Here is a 21,950-nt window from a genome sequence, read left to right as displayed (position 1 = left end):
ATGCGCTGCAAAGAGCGACAACTCGAATAGTTCTATGTTACTTTCGATTTCGAAAGCACGTTTTCAATTTTCCCTCCGACGTTTTGTAACCAACACAACAAGAGCGACAATAAAAATATTCTGAAAACTCAACACCCACGTAGCACAAAATAAAACAATAGAAACTACCCGCTACCCATAATAAATATTTTATTAACAACCCCACCACGGACCAATTAAAATATGAAAAAATACGAACACCCACACAAAAAAATATCATTTGCCGCCCGACCCCCCCATTTGATCATTTCTGGAACAGCCCTTAACGCAATTGTGCCATGTCTCCTTTTTTTTGTAAATTTGTTAAATACTGACGCTGAATATGACGTCACAATGCACAGTTTACATCGATTGCGTTATATTTCCCGCGTTCAATATATAGGCGGATCAAATGTCCAAAATTAGGATGCTTTGATAAAGCTCTGTCCTCTACTAACTTCGGGTTTTTTTTTTTGTCCTGTCTAATGCCAATATTTTATGCTTCACCCTCAAATATGGTCACGCCCTAAGACATATTATTTAGAAAAATGGTAATATGGTGAATCCATTCCGTGGAGAAGTTGTATCTATTGCACTCTTTTGTAGGTGGTGAAGACGGGGCCAAACAACTACTTTATATGTATGAATGACTCCATGCTGGAAGTGGAAGCTCATAGGTAGAGGATTCTGGGAGTTTTTGATTGGGATACTGCTGAATTTATCACATTGAATTATGGATTCTGGGAGTTTTTGATTGGGATACTGCTGAATTTATCACATTGAATTATGGCTTGTAGAGTGTTAAGTTGAATTATGACTTGTAGAGTGTTAAGTGTATCGAAGGATGACGAACGTCATTCTCAGTAGAAATTTCATGCACTTTTTAATACATATACTGTAACCTTAACCTTTAATGAGTAAAATCAGTCAAATAAAATTTTTAAGGTATTAGCAAAAGATGATATACTTATCAAAATGCATTGGTAATCTGCTATATCAACTAAATTTTGAGCACTTGTGCAAGTTTCTGTGCAGAGCTTAAAAACTTGAAATTGGGTTTTTCATCAAGTTGAGTATTGCAATAAAACATATCGGGGTATATTAAGCAGATTCGTTTGGTTTGGTAGATTGAGTGATGGTGGTTTGCTGATTTCGTTTGATGGTGCTAGTTACACAACTTACATGAAGGACCAAATCAGCAGTTACAGGATCACTATAGGCAACAAAACGTGTGTGTTACAGAAGGAGAACGACCCAACCAAACTCAGGTAACACTGTGTTAGGGGTGTGTAAGGGAGGAAACTCTGTCAATGCTTGGAAAATATATTGAGATACTGTACATCAGTGATAAATCCAATGTGCCATTATAGTAAAGGATGAAATAATCATGGGGAAAAAACATGAAATCAATTTAATTGCAAAGATGATGAAATAATTTTTATAAGAAGTGTAATAAATGAATGAAAGTTTTCATTCTTGTTGCTGTTTGCAGGTCTCCCTCGGCTGGTAAGCTGTTGAACTACATGATAGACGACGGTGGCCATGTGTTTGCGGGGGATGTGTATGCTGAGATTGAGGTCATGAAGATGGTGATGGAACTCAGGGTCACAGAAAATGGATGGTATTGGAGAACATTAACCTTGGTCTTTCATTCTAGCTGTGAAATATTCAATGAAGTGATAAAGTACATCAATGATTATTCTAGATGGACCATATAGATGAGTCAATTTCTTAGACTCTCCATGTATTTTAAGTGCAGTTTATTTACCTTTTATAAAAAAGAATCATTGTTTAAATTGTGAATTAGTGGTCAGGAAAATCATTTATTTCCAAAGAATTTTAAATTGTGAATTTAGTGGTCAAGAAAATCGTTTACTTCCAAAGAATTGCCTTTTTTCCACAAGAACAACATTGATATACTGTTTTCAGTGTACATTATGTAAAGAGACCGGGAGCAGTACTAGATGGTGGCAGCATTGTTGCTAACCTTGACCTGGATGATCCTAGCCGTGTTCAGCAGGCCCAGGCCTTCACAGGGAAACTCCCCCAGCCTGTAGCCCCTCCCACTCATGGGGAGAAGCTACACCAGATCTTCCAGAGCACCCGTGCTGAGCTGGAGAATATTCTGGCTGGGTATACACTACCAGAGCCTTACTTTAAACCGAAGCTTCAGACCTCCATTGAGAAACTTATGAAATGTTTAAGGGACCCCTCACTGCCATTACTTGAGCTTCAGGTCAGAAAATGAATTGAGATCACATTTCATTCTTGAGGTTTTTAATTTTTTTTTTTATTATTTCAAGAGTAAATTTTCACAGAAATTTAGCTCTTGGCCTAATTTCTGTTGTTAATGTTGATTACTACAGTGTTAAAATTGCTCATTAGAGTTTTTTATCACTCATAAATCAACAAAGCCAATGTCACAATGATTAAGTCTCATGAGCATTTTCTGGTTACAGTAAACAAAGCTAGATTTTGATTTAAACAGGCATATACTTGTATGAAATGGTTAAGATGAATCAATTTATTTTTCAGGATCTTGTAGCTATGATATCTGGAAGAATTCCTCCACAAGTGGAAAAAGCCATCAAGAAACATCTTCAGTCATATGCCAGTAACATTACGTCCGTCCTCAGTCAGTTTCCAAGTCAACAGGTACATGTAGATACAGCAAAAATCTGACTGAACAAAGATATACAAACTGTAGGAAGTTTGTTGTCAAATTATATAGATTTTAATCTATGTATTGTTTGAAATCTTTGTGGTGGCCTGTTAAGAAGGATAGTTGATTTTTTTCCCATCTTGTACGGATGTAGTCCTTACTGACTGTAGACAGTGGAAAAACTGCAAAGATGGTTGGTTTTCATCTTGATATTCATTGATATTATATATTCTGGATGTAGAATGTCCATTTGCTTTTCAGATTGCAAATGTGATAGACAGCCATGCTGCCACACTGACAAGGAGGGCAGAGAGAGAAAACTTCTTCATGACAACTCAGGGCATAGTTCAGCTAGTACAAAGGTTAGAGGTCATAGTGATGCTTCCAAATGCATATTTGATTTTCTTATGTATATTTGAATTTTTATGAACTTGGAAATTCATAGGCAGGAATCAGATCAATATTCATGATTATTTACAGTAAATAAGTCTTGTCAGTTAATATAAACAAGTCTAAGATAATTTTGTGCAGACAAAATACAATGTAATGAATGTACTATAATTTTTCTTTTCACAGTGGATCTAAGGGGTAATGCTAGTTGGTTGTGAGTAGTAGGACTAACAAGTTTGCAAGATTTGTTCAGAATTTGTTCAGTTTTTTTACTCATCGAGCACCATAATTCCAACACATAAACATTCACAAACTGTTGCCTGTCTTGCAGTTGTTCTCTCAGTGACATACACTTGGATGGTACCAAAGGTACTCCATTAAACTCACATCTCTTCAGTTTCTAGGTCACCTGAGTTACTATTGCTCTTGGTCAGCATCTGTTGTTGACCATTGTGCATTAAGAATTGAACATTTGAACTTCTTTTAGATAATTACTCTTCCAATTCTTTTCAAATTTGGTATGAAGCATCTTTGAGACAAGTAGGACATAAATTGTAAATTTCAGGACTTCTACATCTTTTGGGCCTTGAGGGTGGGACAAAACTGCCAAAATTTTACCAATTATTTTTTTAAAAAAATTTCTTTTCTACAACCACACATCTTTAAGAAAATCTAATGCATAATGATGTAGAACAGGAAGGCCTCTACCAAAATTGTAAATTTCATGATCCCCAGGGTAGAGGATCTGACTGCAGGGTGGGGCCAAACTTGGTATGTATTGTTTATGTGTAAAACATTTAAATAGCATTTTCTTTAATGGTATTGATACTAAATTAAATCGAAATAGATATTTGTAAGGAGCAAGTAGTCCTTCACCAAATTTGTAAATTTCATGATCTCAGGTCAAAAATGATTGTAGTGATTATTGTCTTTATCATTCGAAAGACCATTTCTTTAGATTTGCTGAAACTGTATAAAAACTATATTTAGGGTTCTGTTTCTAGGGCAGGTCCAAAATAGTCAAATTGTGTTGAAATAACATATATTTAATATGTAAGTATATCAGTATAGGGACTTTTGTGGGTATTGAAGTTTTAAGAACTGTTTTATACTGCTGCTGAATTTAACTTAATTTAGCTTAGAGCAGTACAGGAATTTTTTTCCCCTGAATTTCATAGCCCCTGGGGTTAATGATACTTTTAACTCAGCTGACCAATGAGTCCTTGGGCCTCTTGTTTTTATTACTGATACTGAGAAATTTTCACTCTGTCTGCTATTGGTGTTATTGGGTGAATTTGAATTGGGACCAATAAATAGTTAAAATATTGCTAGAAAGGAGCAAATAGTCTAAAAATTATATTTCAATGTATCTCGGTGAAACTTTTCCCATTATGTTGTGTAGCCTGTAGTTTTCCAGCCATACACTGTTGATCAGATTCAGAGTAACCTGGATTTTTTATGTGGGGTAAAGGAATGGTATGAAAGGTAATCTTGCAGACTTGTTGCAGAACTGATTTGCACACTTGATAAAACCTTCTGGCATTAACCCCTTTCCTGTTTCTCCACCATAAGTGTACCATACTTGTCATTTCACTGACTGTGCTGTAGTGTCATCTGTCTAAATGTGTCTGTCGTATACATTGTTGCTTTGTAGACTCAGTGACCCCGCTGCATCATGCTTCAGTCATACTTTGTCATTCTCAGTAATTCAAGATCATATACAAGAGCCTCCAAAATGAAACTGAGGAATTCTACAAAGTGGTGTCGATTGAGGTTTTCCTCCTAGTAAATACACATTTCACTGTATCAGTGATTGTTAGAGGTCTATCATTATTACAGTGTGGAAGTTGATGAATGTTATGCATGGCACCAGTTTGCTCTACCATTAAGAACTTGTTGCCTTGTCATTTGTTAGATACCGGAATGGAATCAGAGGTCACATGAAAAGTGTGGTTCAGGACTTACTGAAACAGTATGTCAGGGTGGAAGTTCAATTTCAACACGGTCAGTATAATTACTACATTATAAAGTAAGATCAAGAAAATATTGAAAATTATTGTGTATTTGATGACAGGGTGTATCTGAAAATAATAAATTTGCTAGATAAGAATTTGATATGCGACTGTAACAAATCTGATTATTTTGTGATTAAACATTACATTTGAATCTTGTGTTTGAATTTTGACAGGTCACTATGATAAATGTATAGCTCAGCTTATATCCAAAACCAAGGACATGTCTACCGTGGCTGGTAGCATTTTCTCTAATCTTGCTGTACAGAAGAAAAACGTTCTAATCACCATGCTTATAGTAAGGATGTTACCTGTTCTTAAGACCAGCATTTCTGATATCATTTGACGTTGCAGGAAGACATTTTTCATTTACTAGATACTGAAAACCTGAAATGAACATCTTAAGGAAAAGGCACACACAAATCTTCTCAAGATTGCATATTATCTCTCTTTCTCTCTGACTGTTTGTCTCTTTCTTTCTCTCTGTCTGTCTCTCTCTCTCTCTCTTTCTCTCTGACTGTCTGTCTCTCTTTCTCTGACTGTGTCTCTCTCTTTCTTGCTCTCTGACTGTCTGTCTCTCTCTCTCTTTCTCTCTGACTGTCTGTCTGTCTCTCTCTTTCTTTCTCTCTGTCTGTCTCTCTCTCTCTTTCTCTCTGACTGTCTCTCTCTCTCTCTTTCTTTCTCTCTGACTCTCTCTCTTTCTTTCTCTCTGACTGTGTCTTTCTTTCTCTGACTGTGTCTCTTTCTTTCTCTCTGACTGTGTCTCTCTTTCTCTCTGACTGTCTGTCTCTTTCTTTCTCTCTGACTGTCTGTCTCTCTTTCTCTCTGACTGTATGTGTGTCTCTTTCTCTCTGACTGTCTGTCTCTCTCTCTCTCTCTTTCTTTCTCACTGACTGTCTCTCTCTCATGGAAGTAATAAAAGCTAACAATACTGTAAACTAAATTTGTTTGATCTACAGATACATGTAAAACACTAGAATGACCAATAATACAATTCTTTAAAAAAAAATTGTCAATTTTTAGGACTGTTTCCCCATCTTCAGGAAAGAAAATTACATTGAGATTAAACAAAATGAGATCAATACACTTAGACTAAACTACATCATTTAGGTTTGGTTATAGTGCTAGTTTATTGATTTATTGGGACTATATGTACAAGAGTATGTATGTATCCTTTTTGTGCAGGACCACATGTGTAGAAAGGAAGCAGGATTAACTGATGAACTGGCTTCCATTCTTACCGAGCTCACAACGCTGAACAATGCAGAGAATGCCAAAGTAGCTCTCAGGGCCAGACAGGTAATTCTGTGTTCACATTACAGACAGGTAATTCTGTGTTCTAGTAAATACTTCACATTACAGACAGGTAATTTTGTGTTCTAGTAAACAGTTCACATTACAGACAGGTAATTCTGTGTTCTAGTATACAGACAGGTAATTCTGTGTTCACATTACAGACAGGTAATTCTGTGTACTAGTAAACAATATTCACATTACAGACAGGTAATTCTGTGTTCTAGTAAACAATATTCACATTACAGACAGGTAATTCTGTGTTCTAGTATACAGACAGGTAATCCTCTGTTCTAGTAAACAGTTCACATTACAGACAGATAATTCTGTGTTCTAGTAAACAATATTCACATTACAGACAGGTAATTCTGTGTTCTAGTATACAGACAGGTAATTCTGTGTGCACATTACAGACAGGTAATTCTGTGTTCACATTACAGACAGATAATTCTGTGTTCTAGTATACAGACAGGTATTTCTGTGTTCTAGTAAACAGTTCATATTACAGACAGGTAATTCTGTGTTCTAGTATACAGACAGGTAATTCTGTGTTCACATTACAGACAGGTAATTCTGTGTTCACATTACAGACAGATAATTCTGTGTTCTAGTATACAGACAGGTATTTCTGTGTTCTAGTAAACAGTTCACATTACAGACAGGTAGTTCTGTGTTCACATTACAGACAGATAATTCTGTGTTCTAGTATACAGACAGATAATTCTGTGTTCTAGTATACAGACAGGTAATTCTATGTTCACATTACAGACAGGTAATCTGTGTTCACATTACAGACAGGTAATTCTGTGTTCACATTACAGACAGGTAATTCTGTGTTCTAGTATACAGACAGGTAATTTTGTGTTCTAGTATACAGACAGGTAATTCTGTGTTCAAATTACAGACAGTTAATTCTGTGTTCACATTTCAGACAGATAGTTCTGTGTTCACATTACAGACAGGTAATTCTGTGTTCACATTACAGACAGGTAATTCAGTGTTCACATTACAGACAGGTAATTCTGTGTTCACATTACAGACAGTTAATTTTGTGTTTTAGTAAACAGTTCACATTACATTGTGCACATCAGAGAACAAATTTTATTTATTTTTTGGGTTTTTTTTGTTTTGTTTTGTTTTTACCATTGACTTATTTTTAGGTCACCTGAATTCATTCAGGTGACCTATTGCTATCTGTTTTTGTCCGTCGTCGTGCGTTAACATTTGAACATTTTCAGCTTCTTCTCTGAAACCCCTGAACCAATTTCAACCAATTTTGGCATATAGCATCTGTGGGTGGAGGGGAACAAAAATTGTGAAATTCGTGGTCCCTGCCCCCCTGGGGCCTGAGGGGTGGGGCAAAAACCATCAAAATGAGTGTAATTTTAAAAAATCTTCTTCTTTACTCCTGGACATCAAGAAGCCAAACTATAATGAGCGTTGAGCCCTCTACCAAAATTGTGAAATTCATGGCCCCTGGGGCAGGGGTTCTTGTGTTAGGGTGGGGCTCTATTGGTCATATAGTGAAAATGTAGAAATTCTTTGAAAATCTTCTTCTCTGTCTCTGGGTTCTAAGTAGACAAACTAATAGCATGGTAATGATGAGCAAGGATGCCTCTTTATACCCCCCGCAACAAGTTGTGGGGGGGTACACTGGAATCGGGTTGTCCGTCCGTCCGTCCGTCTGTAGACGCAATGGTTTCCGGGCTCTAAAGCATTATCCTTTCCACCTACCGTCACCATATCATATATATGGACTACCCATGGGATGAAGATGTTCCCTATCGATTTTGGGGTCAAAAGGTCAAAGGTCAAGCACACTGGACATCGAAGTAGCAATATGGTTTCCGGGCTCTAAAGCGTTATCCTTTCCACCTACAGTCACCATATCATACATATGGACTACCCATAGGATGAAGATGTTCCCTATCGATTTTGGGGTCAAAAGGTCAAGTGTCAAACGCACTGGACATCGAAGTAGCAATATGGTTTCCGGGCTCTAAAGCGTTATCCTTACCACCTTACCGTCACCATATCATACATATGGACTACCCATGGGATGAAGATGTTCCCTATCGATTTTGGGGTCAAAAGGTCAAAGGTCAAGCGCACTGGACATCGAAGTAGCAATATGGTTTCCGGTCTTTAAAGTGTTATCCTTTCCACCTACAGTCACCATATCATACATATGGACTACCCATGGGATGAAGATGTTCCCTATCGATTTTGGGGTCAAAAGGTCAAAGGTCACATGCACTGGACATCGAAGTAGCAATATGGTTTCTGGGCTCTAAAGCGTTATCCTTTCCACCTACAGTCACCATATACATATGGACTACCCATGGGATGAAGATGTTCCCTATCGATTTTGGGGTCAAAAGTTCAAAGGTCAAACACACTGAACATCGAAGTAGCAATATGGTTTCCGGGCTCTAAATTGCTATCCTTGCCACCTACAGTCACCATATCTTACATATGGACTACCCATGGAATGAAGATGTTACCTATCGATTTTGGGGTCAAAAGGTCAAAGGTCACGTGCACTGGACATCGAAGTAGCAATATGGTTCGGTTTGTCATGCCATTTGTTTTTTACACTCAGAAAAGAGGTAGTTTATACCTATTACCAACACCCTTTGGGAGATTGGGGTAAGCGGGGGGTATTCTTAGTGAGCATTGCTCACAGTACCTCTTGTTAAAAATTGTGAAATTCATGGCCCCTGGATCAGGGGTTCTGGTGCTAGGGTGGGGCTCTATAAGTCATATAGTGAAAATGCATTATTTCTTTGAAAATCTTCTTCTCTGTCCTTGGGTATTAAGTAGACAAACCAATAGCATGGTTATGATGAGCAAGGATGCCTCTTTCAAAATTGTGAAATTCATGGCCCCTGGGTCAGGGGTTCTGGTATTAGGGTGGGGCCCTATTGATCATATAGTGAAAATGCATTTTATTTCTTTGAAAATCTTCTCCTCTGCTGCTGGGTATTAAGTAGACAAACTAATAGTATGATAATGATGATCAAGGATGCTTCTTTCAAAACTGAAATTTATGGCCCCTTGGTCAGGGGTTCTGGTGCAAAGGCGGGGCTGACCACATAGCTATTCAATGTTTCTTCCATCCAAAAGTAAAATTCTTATATTTAAACACAAACCTAATTCAAACATTGGAAGGTTGTTACATGATACTCAGGTGACCTATAAGGCCCCTGGGCCTCTTGTTTAGAGATGTGATTGTTAATAATTTTATTTTTAGGTAATTGTAAACGTCTTGATGAAACTTTAAAGAACTTGAATTGCCATTACTTTGTTGTGTGTATCATTACTAAAACTTTTACAGGTGTTGATAGCCGCCCATACTCCACCTTATGAACTTCGACACAACCAGATGGAGTCAATCTTCCTGTCAGCCATAGACATGTATGGGCCAGAATTCAATCCAGAAAATCTACAGGTTTGTTGATGTCTTCATTGTCTCTACATTATAAAGCTTCTTAATGATATCAATGATTGAGAAAATCTACAGGTTTGTTGATGTCTTCATTGTCTCTACATTATAAAGCTTCTTAATGGTTTGAATGATTGAGAGCTGAAATTTCTGAATATAGGATTAAAAATTTTCTAAAATTTTGTACATGTTAAAATAATTTTTCTCTTCAATTGCATCCAGCTGGTTTTATTTTTCTAATATGTAGATAAAAAAGACTTGTTGTGACTTCTTAAATGAAGTAAGCATTAGTTTAGCAAACTTGATTGTTACAGATTGTTTCAGATTTCTTTGTGTTTTTGTTCTTTATGTTCTTTATAGATGTTGCATTTCTTGTTGGTAGTTCAGCCCTGTGTTTAACAGTTATCATCTGTCGGTGAAAACCCAAATAAACCTAAGCATAGAGAACATTCTTGTTAGAAAGAATCTGAGATTTGAAATGGATAACTGTTTAACACTTTTGTATATTTTTTTGTGATTATTTAGTTTAGTTTGGATGTAACACGAGATGAGTGGATACTTGAGGGTGTTTTGTATTTTATAGGACTAACAGCAGATACTCCTGCTTGAAGTATCAGTTCATTTATTAGATTTAGTTTTAATTGTATTATCGTAATTTTTATGTGTAATTTCAGAAAATCATTCACTCAGAAACAGCCATCTATGATATCCTACAGGAGTTCTTTTGGCATCCTAATAATCTGGTGCGGTCAGCAGCCCTAGAGGTGAGGGGGTCAGCAGTGAAATGTCTGCTCCAGTCAGGACTGTAGTTCTTTATCCATGTATTATACAGCTTTTAAGTCAGCATTTGGTTGATTTTTGCAATATTTTGAAAATCTGGTTCCCCTCACTTTTGAATTGACGTGTTATTTTTGTACATGTATAAAACTTGTAATTACTGTATTAATTAAATACACAAACCTTTATGTATGTTGTAATCTCATGACTTTGCAGTTTGCGATATATACTGTATTAGTAGAAGTATGATGCATGTTTGAAATGAGGGAAATAAGGGGATATATTAATGTGAAATGTTGACTCTTAGTATTCCGTAATACTCGTTAACTATCCTCATGCAGAAACTTGATGTTAGATTTTACTGTATATTGTTGAATTACTGTTTGTATAAGGAGGTTATATTTCTGTGATAATATTGGCTGACAACTCTTCAATTTTAAAATATAGGTGTACATTAGGAGAGCATATATTGCATATGAAGTGAACTGTCTCCAGCACAGGGAACTAAATGGAGATATGTCAATGGTGGAATTTAAATTCCTGCTGCCTCGATCTCATCCAAACAGGTGACTACAGACTAGTATAATGCAGCAGAATATGATACACATGTGTATTGTTCATCAGTAATATCATTTAGTGAAAACTATAGATATTGAATAACTTGTATATAGAATTCTATTCAAAATAGTAATTCTAATATCATTACTTTTGTATGTTGAAGTAATGAAAGTTCATTATGAGTTTTGATGTTAATTTGTGGTTTGTTTTCTCAGATTGATGGTGATGCGATATGACAGCAGTGACAAGGTGTCCGGACTGATGGATGCTGCTGCCCACATTGATCAGCTAGATGAACCACCCACTTGTCAAAGAATGGGAATCATGGCCTCTTTCAACTCCATGGAGGACTTTGAAATGTGAGTTTTCTTTAACGCATCACTGACCCTTGTGTTATCAGTTTCTGATTTTTTCACGGTTACTATTAACTAAACATTGTAACTGTCTTTGCTATGTTCATGTGACCAATTTAAATCAGTTATCTAAGGATAGAAGAAACTTGACATATAAGCTCTGGGTATACTACACATGTTCTTCCCCTTGGCTCAATGTGTAGTGAAGCCTTTCCTGTATACCACTGTATTGAGGCCAAAGCTTTGTATTGGTGTAGATTTCGGTTTATTTAAGTAATGACCCCCTCTCATTATACTCCCCGCAACAAGTTGTGGGGGGGTATACTGGAATCAGGTCCGTCTGTCTGTCCGTCCATCTGTCCGTCCGTCTGTAGACGCAATGGTTTCCGGGCTCTAAAGATTATCCTTTCCACCTACCATCACCATATCATATATATGGACTACCCATGGGATGAAGATGTTCCCCATCAATTTTGGGGTCAAAGGTCAAGCGCACTGGACATCGAAGTAGCAATATGGTTTCCGGGCTCTAAAGCGTTATCCTTTCCACCTACAGTCACCATATCATACATATGGACTACCCATGGGATGAAGATGTTCCCTATCGATTTTGGGGTCAAAAGGTCAAAGGTCACGCGCACTGGAACATCGAAGTAGCAATATGGTTCGGATTGTCATGCCATTTGTTTTTTACACTCAGAAAAGAGGTAGTTTATACCTATTACCAACACCCTTTGGGAGATTGGGGTAAGCGGGGGGTATTCTTAGTGAGCATTGCTCACAGTACCTCTTGTTTTCTCTTGCATGACTTGTAGAGATAAAATATCATTTCAGATCTTTGACACCATTACACCTCCTTAAACAAAGTAAAATTATCCTAATACATGTATTTGTGTAGTTGTTACGAACATATAGAAGGATTGTATATGAATTATTCAGATTAGATGAATATATCTTGTTTTTAATTCTTTTCCCAGTCATTTTGAGCAGATGATGAACTGTTTCACTGTGGAGACAGACAGCCCACCCAGCAGCCCAGCTGTTCTGGCCAAGAGCCCAGCAGGCAACGAGGACTGCATTTCACTGCATGTAGGTTAATACGTGTATTGTCTACAGGAACGTGAGAGAGGCATTGTGAATAATCTGTGTGATCTTTCAGCTTAAGCTTTGACACCCGAGAGACACCTTTTTTATACGCCCGTCTTAAGACGGGCCGTATTATGTTATGGCCTTCATGTCCGTCCGTCTGTCCGTCCGTCCGTCCGTCTGTTAGCTTTTTCGTGTCCGGCTCATAACTTAAATACTATAAGGCCTAGAATAATCAAACTTTGTCAGTTGATACATCTTGGGTAGAAGGTGTGTCGCACATTAAAACCAGGTCGCTGTGACTTTTAATTAAGAAGATATGGCCAAATATGGTAAAACCCTGTCCGGCTCATAACTTGAAAACTATTTGATCTAGAATCATGAAACTTGGTCAACTTATGCATCTTAGGTAGAAGGTGTGTCGCACTGTACTTTAAGGTCACTGTGACATTTAGTTGAAGTGATTTTTTGAAAAAAGGTATGTTATAATTGGTACAATCCCTACTCATATAAGAGTTTTGTAGAAAACCTCATTCAAAAATGTTACATCAAGAAAACACATATTTTTTTTATGATATACTGTACAGCTTTTTTTTAGCCTATGTAATGTTTCCTTTGTTTCTAACAATAACATGAGAAATTCCACTTGTCCCATGGGAGTAGCATGCAAAGGGCATTTTGACAAGACTAATTAATGAGTTTTGTGTAGAGCATCTCTGATCAACATGATCAAGCAGGTGTTATCTTTATCTCTAGGGAATTGGGCAGAGAGATCTTAGCCTCTTAATTGCAGATATACCAGAAATTATTTGTGAAAGTGAATTTGTTTGTTGTGGTTAGTCTTTATTTTCAAAATTAATTTGACATTGTACTATATAATTTTTAATTTTTTTTCTCGGCAACCTATATGCAGAGTATCATTTCTCACTAAGACAACAAATGGTTGCAATATGTATAAAGGCCTATTTTAATGATTAGTATTTTGATGTTTTGTTATGGCTGTGGCATTGTTCAGAAAAAAGATATACAATGAACAAAGCTGCAGATTGGGCATTTGTGTAAATCTGAACAGATGAAATAGTATTGCAATAACCATATTAAAAAATGTTAATTCAAGAAACTACACATTCTTCATTATATACACTGTACTATACAGCAGTATATAACAAACAAATTATTTCTTTTGTGTCAGTAACAAGAGAAATTTCCCTTGTCCCATGGGTGTAATTATCAAGCAATTCAGGAGGCATTTTGCTAACAGAAAAATTGCATTCTGTCAAATTACAGATTAATTAATGAGTTTAGAAGATTTCTGTTACAGCAATCTGATCAAGGAGGTGCTATCTATATCTCTTGCAATCGGGAATTGGGCAGAGGAATCTGGCCTTCTAATTGATCTGTCAAATTTTAGAACAGTTCTAATTGGTAGCCATTACTTTGAAAGTTAATTTGGTATAAAGTTTAAGAATTAATATGATATTGTAAAATATATTTTTATTTTATATCTCAACAACAAGGTGCAGATTGTCATGTCTCACTAAGATGACAGTTTTACAGTCTAAGAATAAACATAATGACTAATGTTTGATGTTTTATTACGCTGTGCATTGTTCTTCATTCCTTAAAATACAATGAGCAAAGCTGCAGATGTGCATTTCTCAAGTCTAACACAACCAGTTGAGAAATATATGATGTATTATTTTTTTCTAATTAATAACTACACCATAGGAGATGCACCAGTGTTTGAAATAACCGTTTTTAATCTATATTTATTTATATTGACATCACCATGCATATTTTACTTTTATACTTGAAGATTTGACAAAGGCAGATACTGATATATGTATTTTTTGATATGTTGAATAAATCAACCTTTTTGAGTACTCCCATTTATTGTAAGTTGTTTGCTTGGATAAAGGGCTATCTTGCACTTTAATCATTTCATTGAAAACATTTGGGAAAATGTTTTTATATCCTTTTAAAAATCATTAAGCTTACATTATCAATATTTGAAGCAATGTCACATGAGGCCATAAAGTGGGTAAGATTCTTAAAGGAAGGATGACATTTGGTTCCATGCATACCTATCTCTTCATGGTGATATGTTCATGTTAACAATATGTGACGGGCGTATCATGTGCCGTGGCGGTGCACTTTATTAAAAACTTGGTTCCATGCATACCTACATGTATCTCTTCATGGTGATATGTTCATGTTAACAATATGTGACGGGCGTATCATGTGCCGTGGCGGTGCACTTTATTATTTTTTTTAGAGTACTTCCGACGCTGACGAGCCCATACATATAATTAATATTGGAATCAAGTTCAGCAAGAAAGATAAATATGATGACAATGCTCTAGCTGTCAAATTCCAGGACTTTTGTAAAGAGAGGGTAAGGCAGCCAATAATGTACTGTATATACTTCTAACATATATGCAAGGGCTAAAGTTTGTGGACAAGTTTATTTTAGGCCCAATACTTCAATGTACCTGTATAAACATTTGGATGATTTAATATTTTAACATGCAACCACATTATAAAGTGACTTTTCTAATCCAAATCTTAATCCAAATGTAGTTCAATATAAACTTTACCTTAACAATGAATAAATTATCATAATACTATATGTGTACTTCCTGGACTCTGGATTTTTTGTCTTGACCAAGATAGTATTTATTTTGGTACCAAGATTGTGATTTGGACAAATTCCACTTATAAATTCAATTTTTGTGAAATTTCTAGGAGCAGTATCTGTGTGAGAAAGCAATCAGAAGAATCACATTTTTGGTGTACTGCAGGGTAAGCTGTTTAGTCCTTATAGATTTTTTGCCTGTTATTGATTAGAAATTTTATTCAAAATTCCTAAAAGCTTTTTCTGTATCTGTTAATACCATTTCATTTTATATTTTGCAGAGAAGTTCACCAAAATATTTTACTTATCGTGCCAAATTCAATGTAAGTATTATTTATTGCTTTGATATTGACTAAGAGTAAAAGAAAATTCGTAAGTTGATAGATTATGGAAAGTTTTAGAATTTTTTTCTTAATACCATGAACATTTTCTTTTCACGTTAAAGTATTGTGCAGAATCTTATTTTAGTTCACCTCATAATTGTTCATATTTATGTATACTGAGTACTTTCCTACATGTAACATCTATTTCCACGTTTATTTCCTCCAGTTTGGTGAGGACAGGATTTACCGACATTTGGAGCCGGCATTAGCTTTCCAACTTGAAATCAACAGGCTCCGTAATTTTGACCTTGAGGCTGTACAAACTAACAACTACAAGATGCATTTGTACCTGGGAAAAGCAAAGGTACATTTAATTTTCAAAGACTTAATGCTCTCTTTAAAAACTTAATGCATGAAAATCAGTAATTGTTCATTTTTTTTATTTTTTGGCTTACTATTGAACAAAGAAATTAAAGATTCAAGCATGCAATTGTAAAATGTCACATTTAATTTTATTTATGGCACATTGATTGTGAAATGTCACTATGTCAGTGCAGTGTGATGCATAATTGTCGCATACAGCCGTCTGCTTATTTCAGTCTCTGAAGTTTGTCAAATCAATACGCAAGTCTCTTTATTTAGTGTAGGTTTGAATTTGAGCCACAGGTTCAGGGCTAGGCCTCTACTGAAGCTTAAAGTTTTAGATAGGAATGGATGACTCTCTCTCTCTCTATCTATCAATCTTTCTTTCTTTCTTCCTTAAAAATATTCCTCTCAAGAGTACAAGCCTACAATATGTCAAACTTTTTATTCAAGACTTTAGAAAAATTTAATTTTGGTCCTCAGTTTTTGAAATGGATAAAAATTCTATATGCAAATCCCGTCTTTCAAATAAAAAATAATGATTGGATCTCTAAAACAGGCTTAATGAAAAAGGGAATCAGTCGAGGATGTCCATTTTCAACAATAAGTTTTCTTTTGTAGAAATAATGTCACTTAAAATTAAGTCGGCTGAAAATATAAAAGGTTTCACAAACAACAATATGGACACCAAAATAAAAATTCTACAACATGCAGATGATGTGTCACTGCCATTATTAGATATAAATTCTATGGAAAACGCTATAGACTTAATCAATAACTTTAGTTGGGCTTCAGGAATGCAATTAAACATGAAGAAAACAGAAGGGACCCCTCAAAAATTGATATGAAACTATATGTGATGTTAAAATTACCCAGTCTGATGTCTTGGAATATATATAGGTCATGATATTGAAAAATGTTATGAGAAAAACGGGAATGATAAGGTTAAGAAATTGGGGGTGGGGGGTGGGGGAATTAACATGTAAATGTCAAATAAAAACTGTATATAGCCTCATTAACAATATCATTTCTACAATAGACTAAAACCATGAAAACCAAACTGTAGTGTTCTTTGATTGTATTACAGGTTGCTGCTGTTATATAAAGTTCTTTGATTGTATTACAGGTTGCTGTAGTTGTATAAAGTTCTTTGATTGTATTACAGGTTGCTGCTGTTGTATAAGTTCTTTGATTGTATTACAGGTTGCTGTAGTTGTATAAAGTTCTTTGATTGTATTACAGGTTGCTGCTGTTGTATAAGTTCTTTGATTGTATTACAGGTTGCTGCTGTTGTATAAGTTCTTTGATTGTATTACAGGTTGCTGCTGTTGTATAAAGTTCTTTGATTGTATTACAGGTTGCTGCTGTTGTATAAGTTCTTTGATTGTATTACAGGTTGCTGCTGTTGTATAAGTTCTTTGATTGTATTACAGGTTGCTGCTGGGCAGGAGGTGACAGACTACAGGTTCTTTGTACGAGTCATCATCAGGCACTCTGACCTCGTCACTAAGGTAACCACACACATTATTCTACAGTTAAACAGTAAAATGAATATCAACATATTCTTGCCACCAAAAAAAATGATGGAAATGAATTAAATTCTATCAATTCTCCATACTTAGGAGGCCTCATTCGAGTACTTACAAAATGAAGCAGAGAGAACCTTACTGGAGGCCTTGGATTCATTGGAAGTGGCATTCTCCCACCCGCTGGTAAGACTGACTCTTTTTAAGCCTTCAGGGTCTTGTACAGATGCTTGTTGGGAATTTTCGTACCAGTTTTACAACATATTTTCTGGTATAATTGTAGTCAAAAAAGACAGATTGTAACCATATATTCCTGAATTTTGCACCAACACTGACCATACCTGAACCAGGCAAGGTAAGGCAAATCTTGCTCCCCGCATTCACTAATGTAAATAACTTGTGGATTAGAATTTTCCTTAGTTTTTGTGAAGCCATGTTGTTAGTGTGTTGTTTGACGGTTTCAGTTGGAGGAGACTGTTAGGGCTATGGTGATGAGATACGGCAGTCGTTTAATGAAGATGAGAGTTCTCAATGCGGAGCTGAAATTCACCATCAAGTTAGTCTACATGTGTAACTTTATCCTCTTATCATTATTGTGGAAACATGATTCAATATCAAACTAGTGACTATAATAGTTGACATTATACAATTATTGCTGTTTTTGAGGTCAATACGATGATTTAGACACCTGAGGAGTACAATATTCACCGAGCCCGAAGGGCGAGGTGAATATTGTATTCCTCAGGTGTCTAAAACAGCAATAATTGTTTTATTATATGATTAAATGATTAAAAAACCCTTCAAGATTGTTAATATGACGACCGGAAAACAAACCTGCTGAAATCTTAGCCGCACCCAGTGAGAAACGCGGAATTTCATTGGATGGCAAAAATAAGTATAATCGATCACGTCAAATTGGAAGTTCCCGACCTATTTTTGGTCCTATGTGGAAAAAATAATTCCTTATGTTCACCTGGAAGGTCACGTGCAGGTAAACATAACATAGTATTATTTCTACATTGTTGGATCTCAGCCAATGAGAGAGCTAGGAATTATTCAATCATATAATAATATTAAATATTTTGATATATTTTCCTATAGAATCTATAGGAAATACCCAGATTTTTACCAAGTCATAAAAGCGGACACTGTAAATGCCCTGGGGCTACTATAACTCAATTGTGCATACCAAAAATGTAAATGAATGTGCACTGCTGGAATTAGAAGTACATAGAAATTGATAGAATATGTAATAAAAACTAATTCACTGAATATTGGGAAATATGTCTGCCCTCAGTCATTGAATAGAAGTGGACAGACCTCAAAGGCTTGTACGGATTTATTGCGTGAAGACCTCAGGTATGCATATTTCCTGATATTCAGTCAATCCTAATATTGTCATTCATTATTTAATTTCCTTATATTATCATATACGTAGTTCGAAACATTACATAATTATGTATTTTCCTGACATTATCATATGATGATGTAATTCTCATACATTACTGTGTCCTGTGATTTCCTGACATTATCATATGATGATGTAATTCCCATACATGACTGTATCCTGTGATTTCTTACATTAAAGATGTGGGTGACTATATGATTACATACTTTTGGTGTTTAGGTTTGCATCCAGTCACACAAGCATTCCTATTCGACTCTACCTGACCAATGAAAGTGGGTACTACTTGGACATGAGTATGTATAGGGAAGACACAGACCAAAACACTGGACAGGTGTGTGTCCGTATCTAATTCACAAAATTAGTCACAAAATCAGAATCTGTATTCTTTTGATAATCATTTTATTGCTGTATTAACACTTGTTTTTAGGTAATGTTTCAATCCTATGGCACAAAACAAGGAGCCCTTCACGGTCTGTTGATTAGCACACCTTATCCCACCAAGGACCACCTCCAGTTAAAGCGGTTCCAAGCCCAGTCAAGTGGAACCACATATGTGTATGATTTTCCAGGAATGTTCACACAGGTACCAATGTTATAGTATGTAGAGATAGGTTACTGATGTGGACGATTCTGTTTCTGTGATACAGACATCGTATAATGAATGTATGTATCCTATAAATTGCATCTTATTTGCAAAAACTTTATTTAAGCATAATTTCTCAAGTCTAGTCATTCACAAAAATATACTTCTTTAAAGATATAGAAGACTTAAGCAATGAATAATGATTTGTGAAAGTTATGTCTTGTGAATAAACACATCACTGTATCCTCACGAGAGTATGGTCTTTTGAAATAAAAGTGATCTTCAGTATGTGTAAATATGATTTTATTATTGATTCCAGGCATTACAGAAATTCTGGAAGGACTATCGAGACGAGAACCAAATTCCCCAAGGCGCCTTCAGTTGTATAGAACTGGTTCTGGATAAGGACAATAACCTCTGTAAACAGAACAGACTACCAGGGGAAAACGAGGTTCAACTGTAGCTATATACACATGCAATTTTGTCCTATGTTAGGTTAAGGTACTTGTACATTCGGATAAATTCTATTTCAAGTTGAGGAGTGTACATTTCAGATTGGAATGGTGGCCTGGCAAATGACCTTGAAGACACCTGAATGTCCCGAGGGTCGTGACATCATTGTCATATCTAATGACATCACCTACAAAATTGGTTCATTTGGACCTGCGGAGGACCTCCTGTTCAAGGTGACAGACACTCTTGCTCAAACAATTTAGTCGTAATATTACTGCTTCTTAACATTCTGAGAATAATATGCTGTGTTAAGATACGAAGAATATCTTAATTATGTGCAACATTTCAAATGCCTCTTTGGAACTGCAGAAAGCATCAGTGAAAGCCAGGAAGGAGGGGCTCCCCCGTATCTTTGTGTCTGCTAACAGTGGAGCAAGGATCGGACTGGCTGAGGAGATCAAACATCTGTTCAAGGTTGCCTGGAATGACCCTAAAGATATAGAGAAAGTAAGTATACATACTGTAGGTAAACATAAATATCACCAACACTACAAAACAAGTACCACCAACACTAACAAATATCACCAACACTACAAATAAATATCACCAACACTACAAACAAATATCACCAACACTAACAAATATCACCAACAACACTAACAAATATCACCAATACTACAAACACTAACAAATATCACCAACACTACAAAACAAGTACCACCAACACTACAAAACAAGTACCACCAACACTAACAAATATCACCAACACTAACAAATATCACCAACACTACAAATAAATATCACCAACACTAACAAATATCACCAACACTACAAATAAATATCACCAACACCACAAAACAAATATCACCAACACTACAAACAAATATCACCAACACCACAAAACAAATACCACCAACACTACAAACAAATATCACCAACACAACAAATATTACCAACACTACAACAAATATCACCAACCCAACAACAAATATCACCAACACAACAAATATCACCAACACTACAACAAATATCACCAACACCACAAACAAATATCACCAACACTACAAACAAATATCACCAATGCAACAAATATCACCAACAACACAACAAATATCACCAACACAACAAATATCACCAACACCACAAAACAAATATCACCAACACCACAAAAGAAATATCACCAACACTACATCAAATATCACCAACACAACAAATATCACCAACAACACAACAAATATCACCAACACAACAAATATCACCAACACCACAAAACAAATATCACCAACACCACACAACACATCACCAACACCACATAACAAATATCACCAACACTACAAACAAATATAACCAACACAACAAATATCACCAACACCACAAAACAAATATCACCAACACCACACAACACATCACCAACACCACATAACAAATATCACCAACACTACAAACAAATATAACCAACACAACAAATATCACCAACACCACAAAACAAATATCACCAACACTACAACAAATATCACCAACACCACAAAACAAATATCACCAACACCACAAAACAAATATCACCAACACTACAAACAAATATCACCAACACCACAAAACAAATATCACTAACACTGCAAGTAAATTCAGATCATAGTCTAAAAATTAGACTTTTGAAATAATCTCTGTGAAGAAATAAAATATGCATATGATATGGTGATATTTTTGTTTGCAGGGATTTAAATATCTTTACCTGACCCCTGTAGATTTCAAGAAAGTTAGTGCAATGAATTCCGTCCATGCAGAACTTATAGAAGATGAAGGCGAACCTAGATATAAAATTTTAGATATCATAGGTAAGCACTTTGAAAATCAGTAGCTGTTTTACTGTTAGTATACAGGTACCTTTATAGTACTCACTGCCAGACTGTAGCTGTTTTACTGTTACACTTGTAATTTTATAGTACTCACTGCCAGGCTGTAGTTGTTTTACTGTTAGTATACTGGTACCTTTATAGTACTCGCTGCCAGGCTGTAGCTGTTTTACTGTTAGTATACTGGTACCTTTATAGTACTCACTGCCAGG

At 35.8% G+C, this 21,950-nt stretch overlaps 1 protein-coding gene across 18 annotated transcripts in view; it reads left to right on the top strand.

Moving 5' to 3' along the window:
* The window catches only part of LOC125674126 (acetyl-CoA carboxylase-like), a 53,446-nt gene that overhangs the window by 22,197 nt on the left and 9,299 nt on the right, over positions 1-21,950 (top strand). For all 18 annotated transcript variants that reach the window (XM_056158036.1, XM_056158033.1, XM_056158035.1 and 15 more), the window contains 28 exons: positions 625-695; positions 1,146-1,286; positions 1,511-1,639; positions 1,948-2,254; positions 2,554-2,673; positions 2,942-3,042; positions 4,986-5,074; positions 5,259-5,380; positions 6,268-6,381; positions 9,713-9,826; positions 10,495-10,584; positions 11,045-11,163; positions 11,371-11,514; positions 12,486-12,597; positions 14,870-14,989; positions 15,340-15,396; positions 15,511-15,552; positions 15,779-15,916; positions 17,349-17,426; positions 17,538-17,627; positions 17,725-17,796; positions 17,906-17,997; positions 19,069-19,180; positions 19,277-19,432; positions 19,752-19,883; positions 19,987-20,118; positions 20,255-20,392; positions 21,600-21,720. In XM_056158036.1, the coding sequence (XP_056014011.1) occupies positions 625-695; positions 1,146-1,286; positions 1,511-1,639; positions 1,948-2,254; positions 2,554-2,673; positions 2,942-3,042; positions 4,986-5,074; positions 5,259-5,380; positions 6,268-6,381; positions 9,713-9,826; positions 10,495-10,584; positions 11,045-11,163; positions 11,371-11,514; positions 12,486-12,597; positions 14,870-14,989; positions 15,340-15,396; positions 15,511-15,552; positions 15,779-15,916; positions 17,349-17,426; positions 17,538-17,627; positions 17,725-17,796; positions 17,906-17,997; positions 19,069-19,180; positions 19,277-19,432; positions 19,752-19,883; positions 19,987-20,118; positions 20,255-20,392; positions 21,600-21,720 (3,253 nt within the window). The remainder of the gene's footprint in view (positions 1-624; positions 696-1,145; positions 1,287-1,510; positions 1,640-1,947; positions 2,255-2,553; positions 2,674-2,941; positions 3,043-4,985; positions 5,075-5,258; positions 5,381-6,267; positions 6,382-9,712; positions 9,827-10,494; positions 10,585-11,044; positions 11,164-11,370; positions 11,515-12,485; positions 12,598-14,869; positions 14,990-15,339; positions 15,397-15,510; positions 15,553-15,778; positions 15,917-17,348; positions 17,427-17,537; positions 17,628-17,724; positions 17,797-17,905; positions 17,998-19,068; positions 19,181-19,276; positions 19,433-19,751; positions 19,884-19,986; positions 20,119-20,254; positions 20,393-21,599; positions 21,721-21,950) is intronic.

Source organism: Ostrea edulis, chromosome 3 (genome assembly GCF_947568905.1).
Source record: "Ostrea edulis chromosome 3, xbOstEdul1.1, whole genome shotgun sequence".
Classification (NCBI taxonomy): domain Eukaryota; kingdom Metazoa; phylum Mollusca; class Bivalvia; order Ostreida; family Ostreidae; genus Ostrea; species Ostrea edulis.
Note: the sequence above shows the minus strand (reverse complement) of the source record. Positions and strands in the feature narration are given on the sequence as shown.